The 20118-nt window shown below is 35.3% G+C and overlaps 1 protein-coding gene across 1 annotated transcript in view; it reads left to right on the forward strand.

Moving 5' to 3' along the window:
* DNAJC1 (DnaJ heat shock protein family (Hsp40) member C1) overlaps positions 1-20118 on the forward strand; it is a 107292-nt gene that overhangs the window by 24524 nt on the left and 62650 nt on the right. Inside the window, exons 2-3 of the mRNA XM_071428841.1 lie at positions 13395-13496; positions 14234-14280. Of these exons, the coding sequence (XP_071284942.1) occupies positions 13395-13496; positions 14234-14280 (149 nt within the window). The remainder of the gene's footprint in view (positions 1-13394; positions 13497-14233; positions 14281-20118) is intronic.

The raw sequence follows: 20118 nt of genomic DNA on the forward strand, positions 1-20118 counted from the left end.
AGGTCTATTTGCTCTTTGTCGACATTGCCACAGGGTACTCAGCTTCCACTGCTGGCATCTGCTTCAAGTTGGCTCAGGGTCTGTGTGGTACTGATTGGAAGAGGGGAGCTAGATGAGGAAACAGATTAATTTTAGTACTTTCTTCCTTCTTCCTGGTTTCTTCACTTTGAAGTAAATATTTCTGTTATGTTGTCGAGTGGTACTTACTGGGATAGATTTTTTCAGAGCTAGTTTTGCAGTATTTCTGCCACCACTGTTTTGTGCTTGGGTTTTCTTCCTTCCTAAAAAGACAAGTTATGAGAAGAAGAAATTGCATCTGTTGGGAAAAAAACTCTCCATGTATTAGATTCCATGGCTGGTATTATGATGCGGAGGGAAATGCAGCTTGGGTGTATTATTGTTACTTGCAGGATTGTCAGTAACAGAATGCTTATTTCTGTGTAGGAGCTGTGTACTTGCAGTCCTTTCCCCTCCCCTGTGTGAAAAGTTACCTACTAATTATATTTTTACTTGTATGATGATTTTTCTTTTAGTCTTGACTTCATTACTTGAAAACTTGGATGAGAACCTATATTAAGATTTATCCTTGCTTCATTTAAACCTTATCTTATGCATTTGAAATATTCTACATTTCCCAGTGTTTCTACTTGAGGCAGCAGGACCACAGTTTTATCTCCCAACTTTCACTGTTATCTTTGATGCTGATAATCCTGTAATCCCATGTTGAGAGGCAAGTAATGAATTGGTAGTAGCCACTATCTTCTGCAGTCAGTTGGCTGAAACAGATTTCTGGTAGCACAGTTAATGGGATGCAACCTCTGCCAAGTTTTTATTGCTGCTCACTCAACTGCTGATTCTTCTTTTCCACAGGCATAGAAGAAGGCATACTTTTCCTCTTTATTTTGTTCTTTTTTGCCTTTTGCACTGTTTGTCTTGCTGCCAGCTCTGCTCACCCAACTTTGTAGATCCTGCAGTTGGCTCTCTTTCCTGCTCTGTAATCCTTCCAGTTTGAGGAGGTATCCTTGAAATACAGGTGTCAGAAGAAAATTCCTCCTATCTGTTACTTCTGTTTATGATGGCAGGGAAACGAAAATGGAGGAAGCAAGAGATTTCTTTAGTAGGTTAGTTTCAACTCTGCTTTTGTGATTTGAGGACAGGTCTCTATGGGTGGATGACCCATGATGGGAGGCAAATACAATCCACACAGCTGCCACCTGTGAATATCAGTGGCTGAAAAACTGACCTTACATTAGCTCCTTTACTTGTTTTTCTCTCAGGAAGCAGGGAGCATTTCCCAATCTGTTTCAGTCATGACTTCAGGGCCAGTATTGAGTATGGGCTGTTACTGTGCCTTTCTCAGTGCTCTGAGGGTGGTGATGAACTATCCAGTTTATCGGTACAAAAGGCTTGTTTTTGCTGAATTATTTTTGTGCATAAGGAGAGAAACAGGCACGTCCATGTGGTTGATACCCACTGCCTTTTGTAGTGGTGAGGCTGTTGGGTGTTGCACTCAGCTGACTGAAGAACACTTGAAGCAGATCAGAAGTGTTTCCTTCACTTATCTTCTCTGCTTCTCTTCCCTGTGCAGACCTGTGCTCTGTCTGTTGTCTTATCTCTGTTTCAGTGTCTGCTTTGGCTCTTGCAGACCAAAAGAGGAGGCAGTTTATGAATCAGCATGAATTACCCCCCTCCTTCCCTGATGCAGAAATGCCTCCAAAGTACTGGAAGACAAGAGCAATAACTGCTTGCAGTGAGTGGCTTTATGAAAAGCAGGGAGGGGATCTTTCTGCCCCTTGCTTGGACCTGTGTGGTTCAGTTAAAACATTTTGATTTGAAAAACACAGAGGGCAATTCAGGGAACAGCGTGCCACTGTGTGTAACAGTATCTGCCCACAGCTGCCATAAATCTTGAGAGGTAATTATCTTCCTTTAGGATTATTTGCCTCATTCTTGCTAGAAATAACGTCAGATAAGCATTTTTAGAGACCATAATACCAGTTTTCCTTACAAAATTGCTACTGAATGGGAAAGGCTGTCTTCAAGTCAGTCCCGTCGTAAGTCGTTGCATTTATGTGGCTTTTCACATATGTCCGCAATTTTTAAATTTTAACATTATTTAGGCTTCAGTTGCTTATAAATTAAACTTCTGTGTGAATTTTAATTGATGATTTCTAATGCTGAACTTGATTTCTTTATCTGTGTACCTTTGGACATCGGCTGCCTAATTTATGGCTCATAGAGATTCTGGCAGATTTTGCCAATAGCCCTTTGCGATGGTTGTTTCCCCTTCCTCCTACCCTGGCCCTTGATCAGATTTGCAATATTTTATGCCACCAAACTGTGAGCTGAAGTGTTCAGACAATGCTCATGATTTCAGCTCCTTTCATTAGGAGGGTGAAAACATTTAGCAACGTGGTGGGGCTACACTTACAGTAATCTGTTAAACTTATTGGAGTTTAACTGAGATGCTTTTAAAGTTTTAGGATGGGATGTGTCTTACATGCAAAAATCTTGCTGATGCTGGCATCTGAATGAAAGACAGTGATGGAGGGCATTCCTATATTCTTTCAAGGAGGCTATGTACTAACTCAGCAGTGAATTACTATATAGGTAGTGGCATGTTACAACCTCCCTGAGGTCTTCTGAGTCCCGAGGTAGTAATAGCTCATTAAAATGGTAGTTAATGAGTATAAAGGGATCATTATACGATCTCCTACACGACGAGTAGGGCTAAATCCTAACTAGCTCAGTAGAAAGTATTCTGAATAAAGAAGGAAAGAATTTGACAAATGCTGCTGGTAGTTCTTTATAAACCTAGCTATTTAAAACATGTTTTTGAGAAAAATATACATAGAAATAAAATTTTAATAAATTAATCCCTTTTTAGGAATGTATTTTAGGGCTTTAGAGGTATTAGTATCCTGTATAATCTCTAAGTTACCTTAACACAGTGTACTGAAGCATCTTTGATTAAAAATACACAGCATTTTGCCACTTCTGATCAGTTGGGTTTGAAGTTAAAAAAAAAGAGAAAAATTATTTTAGCTTATGACTGCTTACATTTGATGTTTTTTTAAGATCACAGAATATTCTGAGTTGGAAGGGACCTTCAAGGATCAAGTCCAACTCTTAAATAAATGGCCCATAGCTCAGGATTTGTAGACATTTTCTATTTTATATGCCAAAAATAAAGAGTGAAACAATTTTGCCTTGTGGTAGGTGAGTGGCATTCCCCAAATATGGTTTTATTCATGGACAATATAATCACCTCACACATGAAGTGGTATCTTCTATTTTTTTCATTTAACAATGGTTATTTTCTGGAAAAATGTGCTAAGAATTTATTCAAACTGGACAATGTGGATTTTGCAGCCATGAGATGAAAAACTACTCGATCTCAGTAAATGCTTCATGTCTTCTTTCAGACTCTAGGAGGATAGACAAACAGATGAAAGACTGTGGACTCAGGTACACCTGGATCTCACAGCTCAGGTTCAGTGGACAGACCTATTGCTAAGTGTCCTTAACCTATTACTGAGCCCTTCAGTAATATTATAGGAAAAGTAGGGTGGAAGCAAATAGGAAATGTATTAAGTAAAAAAAAAGTATATATTGTAAACATATATATATATAAAAATATATAATATATGTATATAATATATATTATATGTATATAATATATATTATATATACTATATATAATATAGTATGTATTTTTATATATATATAATATAATATATATCATATATATATATATTATACATAATATATATAATATATATAATATTGGAAGAGAGGTGCTCCTGCTTTCTGTCTTAAATGAATAAATTATGCCTGGTCTGCATGGATGTGGTTTACTACAGCAGCTCTACCCTATCCTAATTTATGTGTTTTTGTTGCAGCATTTAAGGATGTATTTATAATAAACCAGATACAGAACATTTTTAAAGGAACAGTTAAATTAATTTTTTTTAAAGTTTTACTTGTGGAAATTTCTGCTTGTTTTTCTTGTTCAGCTTAGTCCTTATTTTCATCTGACATTGTCAAGCAATCTTGCTTATCATATCTGTTCTCTATTACCATCTTTCAAGGTTAAAGCTGGTAATGGATGGAAAAGTATTCTAAACTCAAATTATATGGATGCCTTACTTGTGATCATCTGCTACAGGATGACTTTCTTAGTTTGGAGCAGCTGCTGTGTAACAGGACAAATAAGCCTAATGCCTAGTGGTGCAAATCATGGAGTGGGGTCCCATGGGTTTTCATAGCAAAGAAGTGTTTCCTGCCACCCCTTTTTATTTGCCACTCCTTTCGAAGCCCTTTTAGGTTCTGTGAAATTTCATGGACTCTTCCGGCATGAACATCTGTCATCTTCAGTGTGACAAGAATATTGTCTTTCAGCTAGGGCCTTTTAAACTACATAAACAGATGCAGTAAAACCAGTTGGAATATTTTCAGAGTAATTATTAAATTGATCATCAAAAGGGTATTTAAATGCTAAAATAGAAGACTGTTAGTGACTTACTGTACCCTGCTGTGACAGAGCTGGTTAAATCGAAGTCCCGCCTGATAAATGTATGCAAGACTTGCTTGTGAAGGAGACTTCAGCAGTCTGTTCCAGTGATATGCTGGTGTTGCTTATGAGATGTTTTCCTGGTACCTGACTTGAATCTTCCTGTGCTGCCAGCTGACTGATAGTGCTTAGCCCCGGGTAGATCAGACAAAGCAATAATTAAAGTTTTCCTTTAAAGCTACCTTTTGCATATTTAAATATGTTATTTTCTTGTGTCAGCTGCCTTTTCTGTAAGCTTAAGTCACTCTTGTTCTTTTTGTTTCTCTGAACAAGTCACTGTTCTATTCTTCTAGACCTCTTGTTAGTAAGATTTCTTTGTTTATCATCTGAACATGTTCCTGGCTGTCTTTAATTGTATTGTTTGAACTGGGTGCAGCAATCTGCTGAGGTCTTACAATTGCTGTGTGACACGGCACGGCTGCTTGTTGCCATACTGCTCGTGTCACAGTGCTGTGCGGCACAGAAAGGCAGCATCGTGCCTCTGACTCACCCTCAGCTTGTGATTTACTGATCGTTTCTGCCTAACTGCTTTTTTCTATCCTATGTTTTTGTCGTTGATGAATTCCGTCCAGATGTAGACCATTAGTCTTTCATTCAGGAAATAATGTCATATTTTTTAACAGCGATTCTCCAATTTGTCCAGATCTTTTAAAACTCTAGTTCTCTTTGACTGCATCGTGTAGGTTTTTTGGGTTAGTGTTAACTACCTGATTAATCATGATTCTGTAATTCACCTACCAGTTAAAATACTGACTGTGAGCTTGGGACACAGGCTTCATAAAATCCTTTTTGATACACCTTTTCATTTTTTACTGTTAGGGCCTTTGAATATTTAAGGTATGATTTATTTTTATTTTCTTTCCATTTTGTTTTGCACTTGCAAGAGAAGCTGTATGATACCCATGTTTTTGTTTAAAATAAGGTTGTACATTAAAAGCATTATTAAAGTCAGTGTAGAGAAATGGTCACACTATTCTTTCCAAACTTATTTAACTCTGTTTTAAAATGCTTCATGAAGTTGAGCAGCAATTACAATATAAATTAGAGCATTGTGTAAACATTAAGGGCTGCTGGGGATGTAAGGTTTTTACACCTTTGTTTTTAAACTAGTATGTGTATATATGTGAAAATATATATGATGGATGTATCTGGGTGTATGGGCATATAAATTGTTGTCCTTCACTGCTGATAAGCTGAAGAAGTTGCCAATAAATAGTTAATGTTTATTCTATAAATTATTGCCTGCGGGGATTATTCACCTTGTAAGTGTTGTTGATGCATAAGATAATGGGTATATTTTTGAAAACTTCCGTGTTGAAGGTAATTGTGATTTGTTTGCTTCTTGTATGGCTTTATCTTTTCATTCATACCTCCTATATCCTGTCCCTCAAATGCTCTTTCTTCATTTTTTGGCCATCAGAAGGAGGGTAATAAACACCTTTCATAAAAATATGAAAAGTTTCAGCAATTGAAGTTGTAGACACAGAAGTGACAGTAACTGTTTAGGTGACACAGGAATTCAGTAATTAGAAGCTTAAACAATTTCAGGGGGGGTTATTATTTATTTTTTAAATAGGTATTTAGTTGTCATTAAGATCTTAGTCTGTAGTTGTTAGAAATCTCCCTGCAAAAAACTACCCTTGAACTGAAATCAGGGAAGAGTTTTTTTGGAAAGATGTCTAGGTGTGTCAAGTGTATGGGTCAGTTCTGGTGGAAGGGTGTCATGAGAACAGGAATAGCAAAAGGAGGAAGAGGTAAAGGTGTGGTATGGATGTAGCCTTGCTGATTTTCTAATTTTCTTTAATTCCTTACCCTAAGAAAAGAAGCTGGAAACGTTCTGAAGCAGAAATGTACCAAGAGGACTATATAAACAGTCAAATAGCAGCATATTTTTGGCATTACATCATGGGAAGGGTTGGAACTTGTCAGATGCAACACCCTAAAATCTTTGCTCATGCTCCACAGTGGTGAATGTGGACTGTGTGCAGCTGTCCTTGGGTCCAGTGTCACCTCTTGTCAATCAAGGGGCTGTGCTATCTGAGAGCAAAGGCATTGAGCATGAAATGCACTGCAGGAGACACCACATTTTGCTTTCCCTGCCAACCTGGGCTGCAAAAGCAATAGTCTTTCTTTGTAGCAACTTAGTTCCTCTGAAAGTGTTGCAGGAGCAGGAATTTTGTAGGTAATGTTTTTATGTGAGAGCTGTAGGCTGGAAATCTCAGATGTAATAGGCAGATTTTTAAGACAACTCACTAGAAACAACTTCATTTAGACTATAAGGTATGTGCACACACATATATATAAATATTTACAACTATCTATATTATAAAAATATGTAACACATGTAACTGTGTAAACAATAATTTCATGTATCAAATAGAATAAAAATAAATACATAATAGTGTTCCTGGAAAAGCATGTGAAATAAAGATTATCTACGAATTCCTTCATTTTGAGCTATCAGAATAGAAAACTAAACGGAAATAAAATACAGCAGTAGGAAGAATTTTTTATTAGTTAATACTGGCTTGAGTTTTCCTCAGTTGTTGTTTGGTAGCCTCTATCCATTGTGAATTTGAAGAATAATTCTAAAGCTGTGGAGAGTTGATGAGTGTTCTCTGCATCTCAGAGACAAAGTCTGTATTAAAATATATACTTATGGTTGTACATGACACTGTTCTCTTGGACAGTGTAATTTTTTCTAAGTAATCAGTTTCTGAAAAAATGCCGAAGGTAAAATAGTTGAAAGGAAGAAAAGAATTATATATAAATGCTGTTGTTCTAGTAGGTGAAGAAAACCTAAGCCCATACAATTGTGCACATATGCTGAGGAGAGCACTTTTTTTGGTTTCTCAAGCATGAGGCAGCAGAATTTTCATTCATTTGGCATGCTAGGCTGAAAACAGAGTCTTCTTTCATTTGACACACTCCCCTGGAAACAAACATGCCAGTGAAGGGATTGTGCCAGTTATCAGAAGCTTACAGGAATACATTGTGCTGGTTTGTATTCATTTTCATTTCATGAATGGCTTTAAAACTTAGCAGAATAAAAAAGCATTAAAACACCTTTTTAGCATTATTTTTAGTTCCTATGTATTTCCCTGCTGTGCTGTCATTCAGTTTAAATCAATGGAATGTTGTGAGACACATGGCTGAGTTTGCAGCAGAGCACATCTCTCCTCCTCCCTGCGTATGCTCCGAGTATTCATCTGTAGACAAGCAGCAAATTTGAGTTTTACTCATTTTGCATCCTTGGAAAAGATGAGTGTCTTAGAAAGAAGTTCAGTAAAAATAAAGGGTAATTGAACAAAGGTTATGCAGTGAGAAATTTAAGTCAAAACTCAGCTGGTATCTATTAACTATGAAAGTTCACAGATAATGCTTGGTCTTCTGGGAGACACTTGTTTTCCTTTCCTAGAGTTATATTCTTCAGGATTGCCAGCAGGTCCTTCCCACCTCTGGAATTTTCTACAAGATTCTATTTCCCTCATAAATGTTTTTCCACATGCAGACTTGGCAAATTCAGGTGTACTTCTTGGAACTAATCTGGTCACGGGAGCTTAAATTAAGACCAGGTTGCAGTAAGTATGTGTGAAGTAAATCTGGGAGTGGTATTGAGGGTCTGTGTCAGCCTGTGCTAAAGCAAAGAGGGGGTAAAGAATAAGGAAAAAGGGTCTTAGCTATGTGGTTTCCATCCTATGAGTTACCTAGCGAGGGGTTGTGGAGTCTCAGCTGTCACTGTTCTGTCTCCATATGTTAATGAGGCACTAAGGAGGCAATCACCCATCCCGAGTTCCTTGATGCTGCTTAAGGAATGAGGACAGTGGATATTTAATCGTTGACCTGCAGTCACGTTTGTTTGTTCTCTGACACTTAGGGATACTCGTTTTCTATGGACTTCACACCAAGACGAACAAATAGATAGTATCAGTGTTGACACAACGTTTAATAGATGGTGGTAGCTTCTGTCCAGTTATCTATGCCTGCTTGTTTGTGAGTTTTGTGGGACAGGCTGTACATCCTGCAGTTTGAAATCATAGCTGAAAAACAGATGATTGTAAATTTACAAAGCGTACTTTGTTTCCTACTATTCTGCTTCAGCTTGTATGGCTGATGCTCACCGCAAGGAAAGTAGTGACTTATACCCTCTCTTCTACACAGAAGTACTGAATGAAATATTTTTATCAAAGAAACCCAATACATTTGAATTACTCTAGAATTAAAAAAAAAAAGGAAAATTAGAAAATCCAAACACCAAAGCCTCATAGGTTTGATTTATAGTTTGGGAAGGCTGAAAAAGGCCTCATGAAAGCTTGCCTGCACTGATGTTGCTAACAAGTTCAGACTTGAAATACAGTCAGCTGGTGCTCTATACAGTTGTCACTTTTTGCCATATAGCTTCAGTAACATGGCTGTGGAAAATTCTACACAGTCATTCAGCAGCAGTGCAATGAAATAGATATACTGATGTCATTTTCCTTTCACCCATTAACTAGTGATTGGACAAACTGCAAGTGAATAGAAATGTGATTTCTATCTGCATAGTTGGTTCTGGGACCATGTGCCTTCCATTGCTAATAAAGATACTGCCACCTATTTGAAGACATTGGCAGACATATTTAAAACCCAAGATGAATTGAGCACATTTACTGCGTTAGAAGCAGTTGCTAAATTGTGAGTAACTAAGTCTTGTTGTATAACTGCATTGCACTCAAGGGAACAATTTAGGTTTTGAATTGTGTATGTTGGTAAGTGAAAACTATGTAGACATTGATTATTTTTTCCCCTTGACCTAATCACTGTTTGCCTATGGCAATATCTGATATGTCATGTGTTCACCAAGAATTGTCTTGGGAACACAATGAGGCTTTTTTTTTTAGCTTCATTAGTAATCATAGTTACATTAGGAATGGAAAGCAATGGAGTAATATGCTTGTACTGTGTACTGCGCCAGTTGTTTGATTTATTGTAAAGGTGGCCATGAACTCTGTGGGACTCTGAATTTGTATAGGCAGAGGAGGAGACCAGATTTAAAACTTGGTGCATCTTGAACAGGAATTTAATTTTAAAAGAATGGAAGGCAAATGTGCATTTATATATTTTATTTATTTTTTTGTTGTGAAAAATTCCTTTCTGTGTTCCTACTTATATATTTGTATATGAGAGAACTTTCCTTGGTAATACTAGTGAATTTGGACATGATGCTGAGTAAACTGAAATTTAGTAATGTGTTTTTCATTGTCAGAATTCAACAAGTTGCCAAAAGTACATCATAAACAGGAAGAAGAATGTTTCTTCTTCTGTCCAACTCTTTGAATCTGACATGTATTGCCCTTTAGACAAAAATGTGAAAGTCCAGCAGAAACCTTAAGAAATGTGTTTGACTTTTGACATTCTGTTGATTTATTTAAATGTTAATTTTGTTTCTATGCTAACATACTTGTTTGAAATATAAGGGATTATAAAAAAAAATGTACAAGATTTAACTTTTAAGTTCTGCCTAGAGGTCATGTAACTAGGCATGTGGATATTCTGTTTGATGAAGTGTTGGGCATTAAAAAATGAACACTTGCATATTTCCATGCATAAGAAGCCAGACTATGGCCTACCTAAGTGTAGACTTGCGGTTTTGTATTTCTGAGAACCAATTCTAGCACAAAACAAAGAGATGATCAACCTTGGAACTATGATGGGACAATATTGCTTTGAAAAGATATTTATCAGGAAATAAGGTGGTACTCATGATGTTTGTATCCACCTGAGGGTGACAGTGTGACAGGCTTCTTTGCAACAATTGGTGGCAAAACTTGCAAACCTGAAGCAGTGTTGGAGAAATCAGTGAATCAGCAGCACTTGCTGTCTGTGACATTACCAGCTCCTTCTGCTATTAACTGAGGTGCCTCTACAGGTTTTACTTTTCCCTCCTTAGATGTAACTGAGATTGAGATTTTGCTAGTAAACAAAGCAACCTAACATGTTGTTTCTTTTAAACAAGCAAAACCTTAGTGTGGTCATGGCTTTCTCTAGTCTCTAGACTTGTGTTGTAATATGTAAAATAATGTCTTAGTCTGCAGAAAACACCAACTCTTAACTCTTTGTTTAAAAGCGTTAGCTTTTATGGAAATGTTACTGAAGATGGCCAGCAGAGTTAGGTCTCTCAGAGCAGCTGACATCAATGTGGGGGGTGTTTATTGGTTGGAAAGAATCATTCTTTATAGCTTATTTAGAGTCACACACTGGTAGGAAGGAACTTCTGCAGAGATGAGAGTCTTGCCTTAGAAACCAATGACTTCTGTTCAGGGCGGGTTCTAGAGGATCTGGAACGCTGCCTGAAGATGCCTAACAGTACCTATAGGTAGCATTAATTGGCAAAATATTTCAAATATACAATGGTCCTCTGTGTTGTGTTTGGGAGTATTGTGGAGAATGGGTTAGCAGGCAGGCTTACTGCTTTAGAAATTAATATGTGCCAGGTGTAATGAAATAATTGACAATAATATCCCATTATTTAATTTTTTGTTGATATTATAATACGCTCTTCAACCTTTTAGAGGCTTAATTACAATAAGCTGATATGTTGATAAAGATCACTTTCATGGTTTAGATAAAACCATGGCCAGTAAAATATTGCCTGTTTTTTATTTGCTATAGTAGTGTTTAAATAATTATATTTTGTTTGAAGACAAGCCCATGTTGTTTATGAAGTGGCTGACTGGGTTGGTAGATGAGGGGAAACAAAACAATCTCTACATTATTTCTGGTAACTAAGATGAACCATCTGGTTTTGCAAGTTTCTAAATTTGTAAGTTTATACATTTATTTCAACTTCTCAAGGTGAAACAACATAAATATTTAAGCAACTTTATCATTTCAGAGTTGTCTTGGGATCTTTTGCCTTGCTTAAGCATTGAACAGATAAAATACCTTTTATCTTGATCTCTTACACAAACAATCCTATTGCTCCCAAATAAAACTAAAATTTCAATTCTTCAGATACAACTGAAAACACTGTAACTTCTTTTTTGCTTGTTTGTTGTTTGAAATAATTGGAAGAATATTGCAGAACAGCCTTTAATATGTTTTATTAGGTTTTTAACTGATAAAGCATAATCATGAGCTGTTAATCATGGGTGCTCCAAAAGTAATACCCAGCATATCTAAATGTGTGGTAGAGAAGGAATAAGTTGTAGTTTATCCAAAATACAAATCTAGAGGTACTCATTTGTCAAGGTTATCATAGACTCAATCCCTAATTTTTAAAAGATATTTTTACATCTCATTTTCACATGTATTTCATATAATTCTATAAGTCCATATCTCAAGGATTTAATATTTCTTTGAGCTTAGAATAGATATTTAGTCACTGTCTCTTCCTTCCCTTTAGCTGAGAGTTAAAAATAAACCTGTGAAACAATGGTAATATGAAGCAACTCATTGGCAGTAATCAAGCTGGAAGCAAGTTGCTGTTTGAGCAGAGGAATTCTGCTTTGGTGTGCACATGCCTTAGAAGTAGCCTTTGAAAATGGAAAAATTTAAAAATGGATGTGTGGTATTTTCAGGAGAAATCTTCTTTCAGTAGTAAAAACATTTTCCTTTGACAGAGAAGAGACTACGGAAACTTTGGTCTTTTATTAGGGGAAAATACGAACTTCCTTAAAGATAGTTTCCATGCTGTATTTTCACAAATTCTGCATTTCCCCTACTTTTCTCCCTCCCCTAGTTCAGTCGTCTTCTATTATTCACTCTGGGCCCAAACTTGTACACAGCATTTTAATAGCCTTATGTTATAAAACCAAAATTAAAGTAATGATATATAATAAAAAGCCTAGTAGACTAATTACAGTATTGAATTAATTATTATCTTATTTCACTTTGTTATATACCTAATTCAGGTCTGGGTTTTTAATCCCTGTTTATACTGTAATTTTGAGAGAAAGAATCTACTTAGGAGTAAGAGAGATACTAAGGAATAGTATATATAAAATCAAGAAATAAAAATTGTCAGATAAGCAGTTGATTTCTAAAGTGTTGCCTTGGACATGTTAGCAGTAAAATGCAAGTAGTTCTGTTTAAATGTTGTGCTTTGTGTATCTTCTGGTGGGGATTACACCTATATGACAGAATACAGCTCTTGGTATCTTCATTTCTGGATATCTTTGCAGCATGTACTAAATAGCAGTCATTATTCAGAAATTTGCATTTGTGCAGCTTAGTTGGTACATAATTTTGTGTTTAATTTTATTTTTTCTTCCAAAATGCGTGCAATTCTTGTAATGGTTAAGGTATAGATTGATGTCAGTGCTACAGTATAGCTCCAAGACTGCAATTTAAAGCTACTTTAGAAAAATACAATTCTTTAGACATGGTGAAGCTGAAGTTGAATGGAAGTCCTATTAGGAGTGAATTGCATGTAAATATTAATAAGGGAAGAGTTCCTAGCAAGTCCTGAGTTTGGGAAATTGAGCATGATAATTTGCTGAAATTATGTCTGTCTTGAAGATATGCAGATGCAATAATTTTCAGTTTTCAGTTGAACTTTTAAATGGTGCAGAAGGTGCCTGGGCTAGGTTTTAAGCAAGAAAGTGTTTGCAAGTATTGGCAAATGTCATTGTAATGGATGTATGGTAATGAAAGAGTTAAGATGAAAGATGAATTGGACTGAATGGCTGTTAAGTCATTTAGGCTGGGCTGGTTGCAGGTTTGGTTGTTAGATGTCTCAGATTACATTGCCTTAGTTCCTACACTTGGTTGGCTGCCTACAGATCTTCAAAAAGTTCAGGGAATGGTTTCTCACGATTTGCTTTGTTTTCCTCTTTTTCAGGATGCTTCATCTGCAGACATTCGGAAAGCATATCGAAAGCTTTCTCTGGTTCTACACCCAGACAAGAATAAAGATGAAAATGCAGAAATACAGTTTAGGCAAGTAAGTAAAATGTGTGGCAATAAAACTTTTAGGGGAAAACAGAATTTTTATGTCGATGTTGTTTTAGTAAGAACAGTGGTACACCTTTGAAATTAGTAAGTTAAACATTGAGTTACAGTTTTGCTGATGTGGCTAGACTAAAACCAAGTACACTTTTTTGGAATTACTTTTTTCAATAACTTGTATTTCATATTTACCTGTATATTAAAAATAATTTGAACACAGTGCTTATACACTTAGGAGGTAAATATGTTTTCCACTTGCAAAAGCAGTGGGGAAAATTTTTGATCAGTTCTCAACACAAGTCCTAGATAGGCATAATTTAATGAAAATAATTCATTTTAGTTATTTTTGAATATTTGTAGAGTGAAATAACATGACTTTGTAATTAGCTCTACCTTTAAAAATATACCTCGGGCTGACCTCAGCTTACTTGATTTTAGTAAGATCTTCAGGATTTTCTACCTGAGACAAGATTTGGTTTGACAGATGTGAGGATGGGAAGAAAGTCTTGTATAAGAGTTGCTTGTTTCTGTCTGATGACATTTGTATATTAATATATTACTGTTTCTTTTGCACACTGGGTTTGCCTCTTAGTGGTGTAGGGAAAAGTAAAAACTAGCAAAGGTCATTTGTTGGCAAATGTAAAAATGATACTACTGTTCAAAATTTATAAATTCAGTCATAAAGTAAAATTTTTCTGTGTTTTTTTTTGGTGTTTTGTTTATTTGTTTTAGTTGGTGGCCATCTATGAGGTTTTAAAGGATGAAGAAAGGAGGCAGAGGTGAGTTAAATTGCACAGGTTTTTAAATAAAGCATTCATACCAGTGCTATATTCAAGCTCTATTTGACTTAATTGTAACACTTCACATTATTCTTTTGCATAATTTCAGTTAGTAAAATCTATGTAATTGTTTAATTAAAGATTGTATATGGCTTAAATGGCAAAGTGGTGTTTTTGCATGACATACTGTTTTTTCTCCTTTAAAATTAGTACTTGAAAACTTTGAAAACTAGCTGTTATTTCAAGCAATTTTAAAAAATACTTAACAGCTATATCAGCTTTTTTGCTCAGTTGTCAATTTTTAAAAACTGCGATTAAAAAATATTGGCCATTTATTCAAATGCCAGTAATACCTCCCTGTATCAGTAAAAGGCTTGTTGCATGATATTTAGGGATTATTTCCTTTGAATGCTGTCTTCAGCATTGTTTTCTGTTGCTTAGTTCATAGGGTTTTTTTTTTTTCTTTCAGATGTAATAGTGGAAGCTTTTAAATATTTTTTAATAAATGCTAGTTGTCCTTGCTGGTTCAGGAGCTGTTCCAGCAGTACCTGAAGGGTAGGATAAGGAACTGGAAACCTGGGGCTAATTTACTTTCTGGAAGATTATTTTGAACTTTTTTTCCTGTTTTTAAACAAATAGGAGTTTCAACCAATGATTATCAGAAAAACTGAGACACTGAAAGACTTTTGCTTTTGGGTTGGTGTTTTAGTAGATCATCTTTCAGCTTACAAGTCTTTAAACGGGGTTTTATGAGACATTTCTTGAAGGGATTTTGGCTTTGTAGATGTCTTGGCAGGAGTCCAGGGTTTATAGTACAGATTATCTACTTTTTTGATAATCCCCTTTTCAAGTGTCATGAAAATGTACTTCATGGAAGCACTTTTGGAAATTTGTGGGGTTTTTTATTTCATCCTTCTAAAGAGAATTTAATTGTGAAGTTACACTTAACAAAAGTTTAAAAAATGTTAGCTAAATGATTTCAGGCCACTTAAAGTGAATTATCCCCCAGATCTTCCCAACTTTTTTTTAGTAGCATTGCTTGCATGCACTTCAGAGTGTTGTTTTTCTGAAACTTAGTTCCATCGTGGAACTTGTAGGAATTTCCTTGCAGCTGTAATAGAAGTTTTTTGCACGAAACTGTGATACAGTAGCTTGCAAAAACTGTGGTTTAAGCCTTGCATACATTACAAAGGTGACTAACTTACTCCAATATTGTTAATTACTGCATCAGTGATTCAATGAGAAGCTAAAGCAGGAGCAGATTGTTCTATCTTAGATTAGTGATTTAATTGTCACTAACTTATTTTTTACATAGGCAATGTCATATTTTTCTTGCACAATGTGGATGTATGTTTGATACTGATTTTATAGTTGAATTAATAGAAATGTGGTGGATTAAACAGTGTTTATTTTCGGAGGATTTTCTGGAAATAATATGCAGAGTTTAGAAATAACCTGTAGAGCAGAGCTGTATGGTCTCATTGCTTGCAAAGCCCTGTATTGATCAGGTTTATTGCACACTGTAATGATAATCTCTCAGCTGAGCTCGTAAATGGAGGGTGGCCTGCAAGGCGTTGTTGTAGCACGTTTCTAATACAGGTCTTCAGTAAGTGTGATAGGAGCTGCTCTCCCTGTTCTATTGCTTCTGTTGTTAGGTAACTCGAGCCTTACTTGCAGCTGCACAGCAAAGGAAAGGGTGGGAGTTACTGCTTTTTGGAATCTTTCTACTTTACATGTTGATATTTGGTTTGAATTGCGTGTGGCAAGGGACAGAGTAAAATAAGCTCAAAGCTGACTCAGTGCCCCTGCACTGGGCAGAAACCACTGCAGCCTCCTGCTGGCAGTTGGGTGGGAATCCCTTCCCAGCACCTGAATGCTTTGGGGCAGGGTTTGTACCACTGAGAGGAGAGCGAGCTGCAGCATCCTGCTCTGTGCAGTGAAGGCAGCTGTACCTGGCTCTTACTGTTCCTCTCAAAAGTGATGTAATCATTCCTGGTATGTGTACAGAGAGTGGAGCCAGCAAGAGCAGGAATAAGGTCCTGCACTGTACGAGAGAGTGATGAACTCATTTTGAAACAATAAAATCCCTTCCCTGTGAATGTCATTCTTGGTGAGTGTCAGAGGTGTTGTTCGTTTGTGTGAGTACAGAAACAGTGTTTAAAAAGGCAGATCTGTTGGCCAGCTACATGTAATTATTTTTCTAAAGCCTTTGCATTTTCTTATTTATCAGTGAATTTTTACTTTATCTGATGGCAGAAGCCTTTGTTAAAATATTACAGTTACTCTACTGACAGTGATACAACTGGGCTTTAAAACATGATTTTCATTTTTGAGAAAGTCATATAGTTGTTCATGAAGTATACCAGTATCATTAGTAGTACTGCAGAATATGGTAGTTACTACCATGTTAGGACTTCTCTCCTACACACTTTGGAGTGAAACATGATCAAAGCATTCAGATATTCTGACAATAAACATACATGCAGCATCATTTAATGTAGCACTGTTTAACATTAAATTATCAAATTAAACATTATTAAATTAAACATATATGCAGCAGAACACAATATTTTATGTTTTGTATACACTCTCCAGTGTGAAATTCTACAGAAAATTTTCTCTTTAGGTTATGTAGAGATGGGTGCATTTCCTGCCATACACTTCACCTTTAGGGCATTTGTTGGTAAATCAATTTGACAGTGATAAATTTTATTAGCCTTTGATTATCTCAGTTTATGAAAAATAATTTTATGCACTTTGGTTAATTGTAATTAGACATAAAAGAAATCGTAGGTCTTAATTTCATTGTTTGTTACCTTTGTAAGGAGCTTTTTTTACCTACCAGGCCTATCCTCTGTAACAATGTTGGCTTGATTACAGGAAACAAAACATTTGCACAGGGATCAAAATACACTTGTGTAGAGTAAGAAAGGTGTCTATCTTAGTTCTCATTAATAATTAAATATCTGTATTTGTAGTATAATTGTTCTGGCTGATGTTGTGCTGGATGTCTTTGACAGCTTGAGGAAAATAGGCCTCCCAAAATAAAAACCACCAGGGCAATCTTTCTATAGTTCAGAATAGTCCTCATTAATTCAAGGTTATAGTATATAAACTATATCAGATCTCTGAAATTATTTGAAATATGAAATGCAGTGGCCTCTTAAAGGAAAAAGTAAATTATAATTATATTAAGATGGATGATACTGTAATTAGTTACTACAGTTAATGGATTTTTTTACTTGCAATGTAATTGATTCACAAAGAACACTCTAAAAAGTATTTTATGAAATAAAATAGAAAAAAAAGAAATGTTAATAATCTTGCAATTTGTTACTTTTAGTACAGGACTACCAAGTCTTTTATAGACTGCTGAGTTTTAAAATAAATACTCAGCATGGTTTTAAATGGGGAATGGTTTTGGCTTTCTATTTCTGTACCGGAGCTTTGGGGTTTTTGTAGCTTGTTGACTGCTACATTTCAGAGACAACTGGTAGGCATACTCATACGTGAAAAATTTGCTGTATTCTGTGCGCATATGTTTGTGGAAGAAATCCTGCAAATGTATCTTTTCTTTTCAGCTTGTTTTTTTTTTTCCTACATAGAGTTACAATTAATATAGGTTGCCAAAAGAATGCTTTGTAATTAAATTCCAAATGTAGTTCTTGATGCACACAGATTAACTGTCTTTCATAGTTAATATAAGTGTCTATACAGGAAATCTTTTATGAGAAACTTACCTTTAATTGAATCACATTTGAAATTTGAAAATTAAGATTTAAAATTATGGGAGCTACTGATTTTCAGTAGGATCATTTTCCAGTTGAAAACCTAAAAATCATTGATATCTTTATTTTTCAAATACAGAGCTTAATTACTATTGAAAGCAGTGATTTATCTTTTAACAGTATATATTCTAAAAAGTGGGTTATAATAGAAGTGATCTTTCCTTAAAATGGCCAGTCGTGTGAGCCATAATGCTCATTGATAGTAAAATCAATAGAGCATTGATTCCGAGCCTTAATCCGTGGGGGCTGTTGTTCAGAGCAGCGACGTAGCCTGGTAAATACCCAGGGCTGTTTAAAGCACTTAATGCAAGAGGCTCTGCTGTCTTCATTTATTTTTTTCTTAACAGATAATTTATAATAGAATGTGGTTGCCAAATGTTAGTTTGAAGCCTTGGTTTACATATTACTGCATTGTTACCATCAGTATATATGGACTTTATTTAATCGGTAGCCACTTTTTCAGCGCATCAATTAACAACCCTTAGTATATAAGAAGGCAACTGCTTAATAAATGTATATTAAATTAGGTTGTACGTGTATTTCTCTGAAGATTTCACAGGAAGAGCATCTTATGTAAAACCTTGTTATCAACCTAATTTGTTTTAAAGATGGTTCTGTTTCTAAAATATTCTCTTCTATTATCACTAAAATCTTGTAAATGTTGTAATATTTTTAAAGGCTAAAACATCTCCTTATTTCTTAAACAAAATTAAGTAGAAATTTTAATTTTAAAATAACATCATAAGCAAATTTTCTGAACAGAGTTTGTATTAAGGTGTCAGTAGTTAATTTGTTTTGACTTACTGGGAAAGGGAAGAAGTTATTAGTTCAAATTTTACAATAATAGATCTTAACTTTAGTATTCTCATAGTTTTAATGGAAGATAGAATTTTGTAATATGAATTTTACTTCTGGTATCATTCAGAACACAACAGAATCCTGAGGTGTTAAATCTTTTATGCAGACATAATGGTGCCAACTTGAACAAATGTTTTATCAGAAGTTAGCTTTTCAGATATGCACTATAGTAAGGTATATTTTTTTAATTGAAAACCACTGCTTCTTTTTCTGCTTAAAATGAATTTGCTTCTGGAAATAAATTTTTTAGTACATCTCCAAGGTATCAATTTAATAACTATCAAAGTAGCTAGTGCAGTTGTTGCATTTAAATTGATTTACATGTCAAGACTGGCAGTTTAGCAGCTGCGCTATTATTCCTGGATTGGTCAATTTACTTGAGAAAAACCTACTACTGAGTTCTACTGACCTGCATGACAATATAGGCCCTATTTCTATTCCTGTAATTAGGCCTGCGACTAACTCAGAATATTTTTAATTAAAATATTTTGGTCAATGTGTTGCACCAAATTAGGCCTTTCAGTGCAGATTTAATTCTGGAAATGGTGTGATTAGAATATGTAATGAGTTGTGTTCAATTTAAGATTAACAGGTTGTGCATCTTGAACATACAGATTTATGAGTTTACTGTAGAGATTTTTTGTTTGAAACTTTACTCTGAAGAGTTATTTTAAAAAAATTTGGTTTGCATGTTTGTGGTTTGTTTATTTTTAAATTATTAAAATACTGTAAATAAAAGACCTCAGACATTTTAAGATCCTTCAAGACATTTGTGTGAAGGAAAAGGGATTGTCATAAAATAGTTTCTGTGCAGTTGGTAGGGTTAGTAATTAAAAAGTTTTAAAATAGATTGATTTTCAAGACAGTGTTTCAAATAGAAAATCAAAAACTGGTGAACTTCATTTTCAAACATCAATATCAAGCCTCTAATTTAAGCTCTTATCTTACAAAGAAGGTATGATAAGTCTGGCATGTTTTTACCTAATGGATTTTGTGGTACTGAAGGACAAAAACAAAAAGCAGAGATGCTTCTCCCCTCCCCCCAGCACTTGTGCATTTAATTTGTAAAAGAAAAAAGGGTTTCTAGTGTTTGAGACATTTGTTCTTGGCTACATATTTAGTTCTTCGTGGGTTGTTACTTACTTTGATCACGGAGACCTGCCCACTGATTATGGAGCACGTAGAACACATT

Source organism: Agelaius tricolor, unplaced genomic scaffold (genome assembly GCF_023055355.1).
Source record: "Agelaius tricolor isolate 1412-34295 unplaced genomic scaffold, bAgeTri1.0.p SCAF_6, whole genome shotgun sequence".
NCBI classification, from domain to species: Eukaryota; Metazoa; Chordata; class Aves; order Passeriformes; family Icteridae; genus Agelaius; species Agelaius tricolor.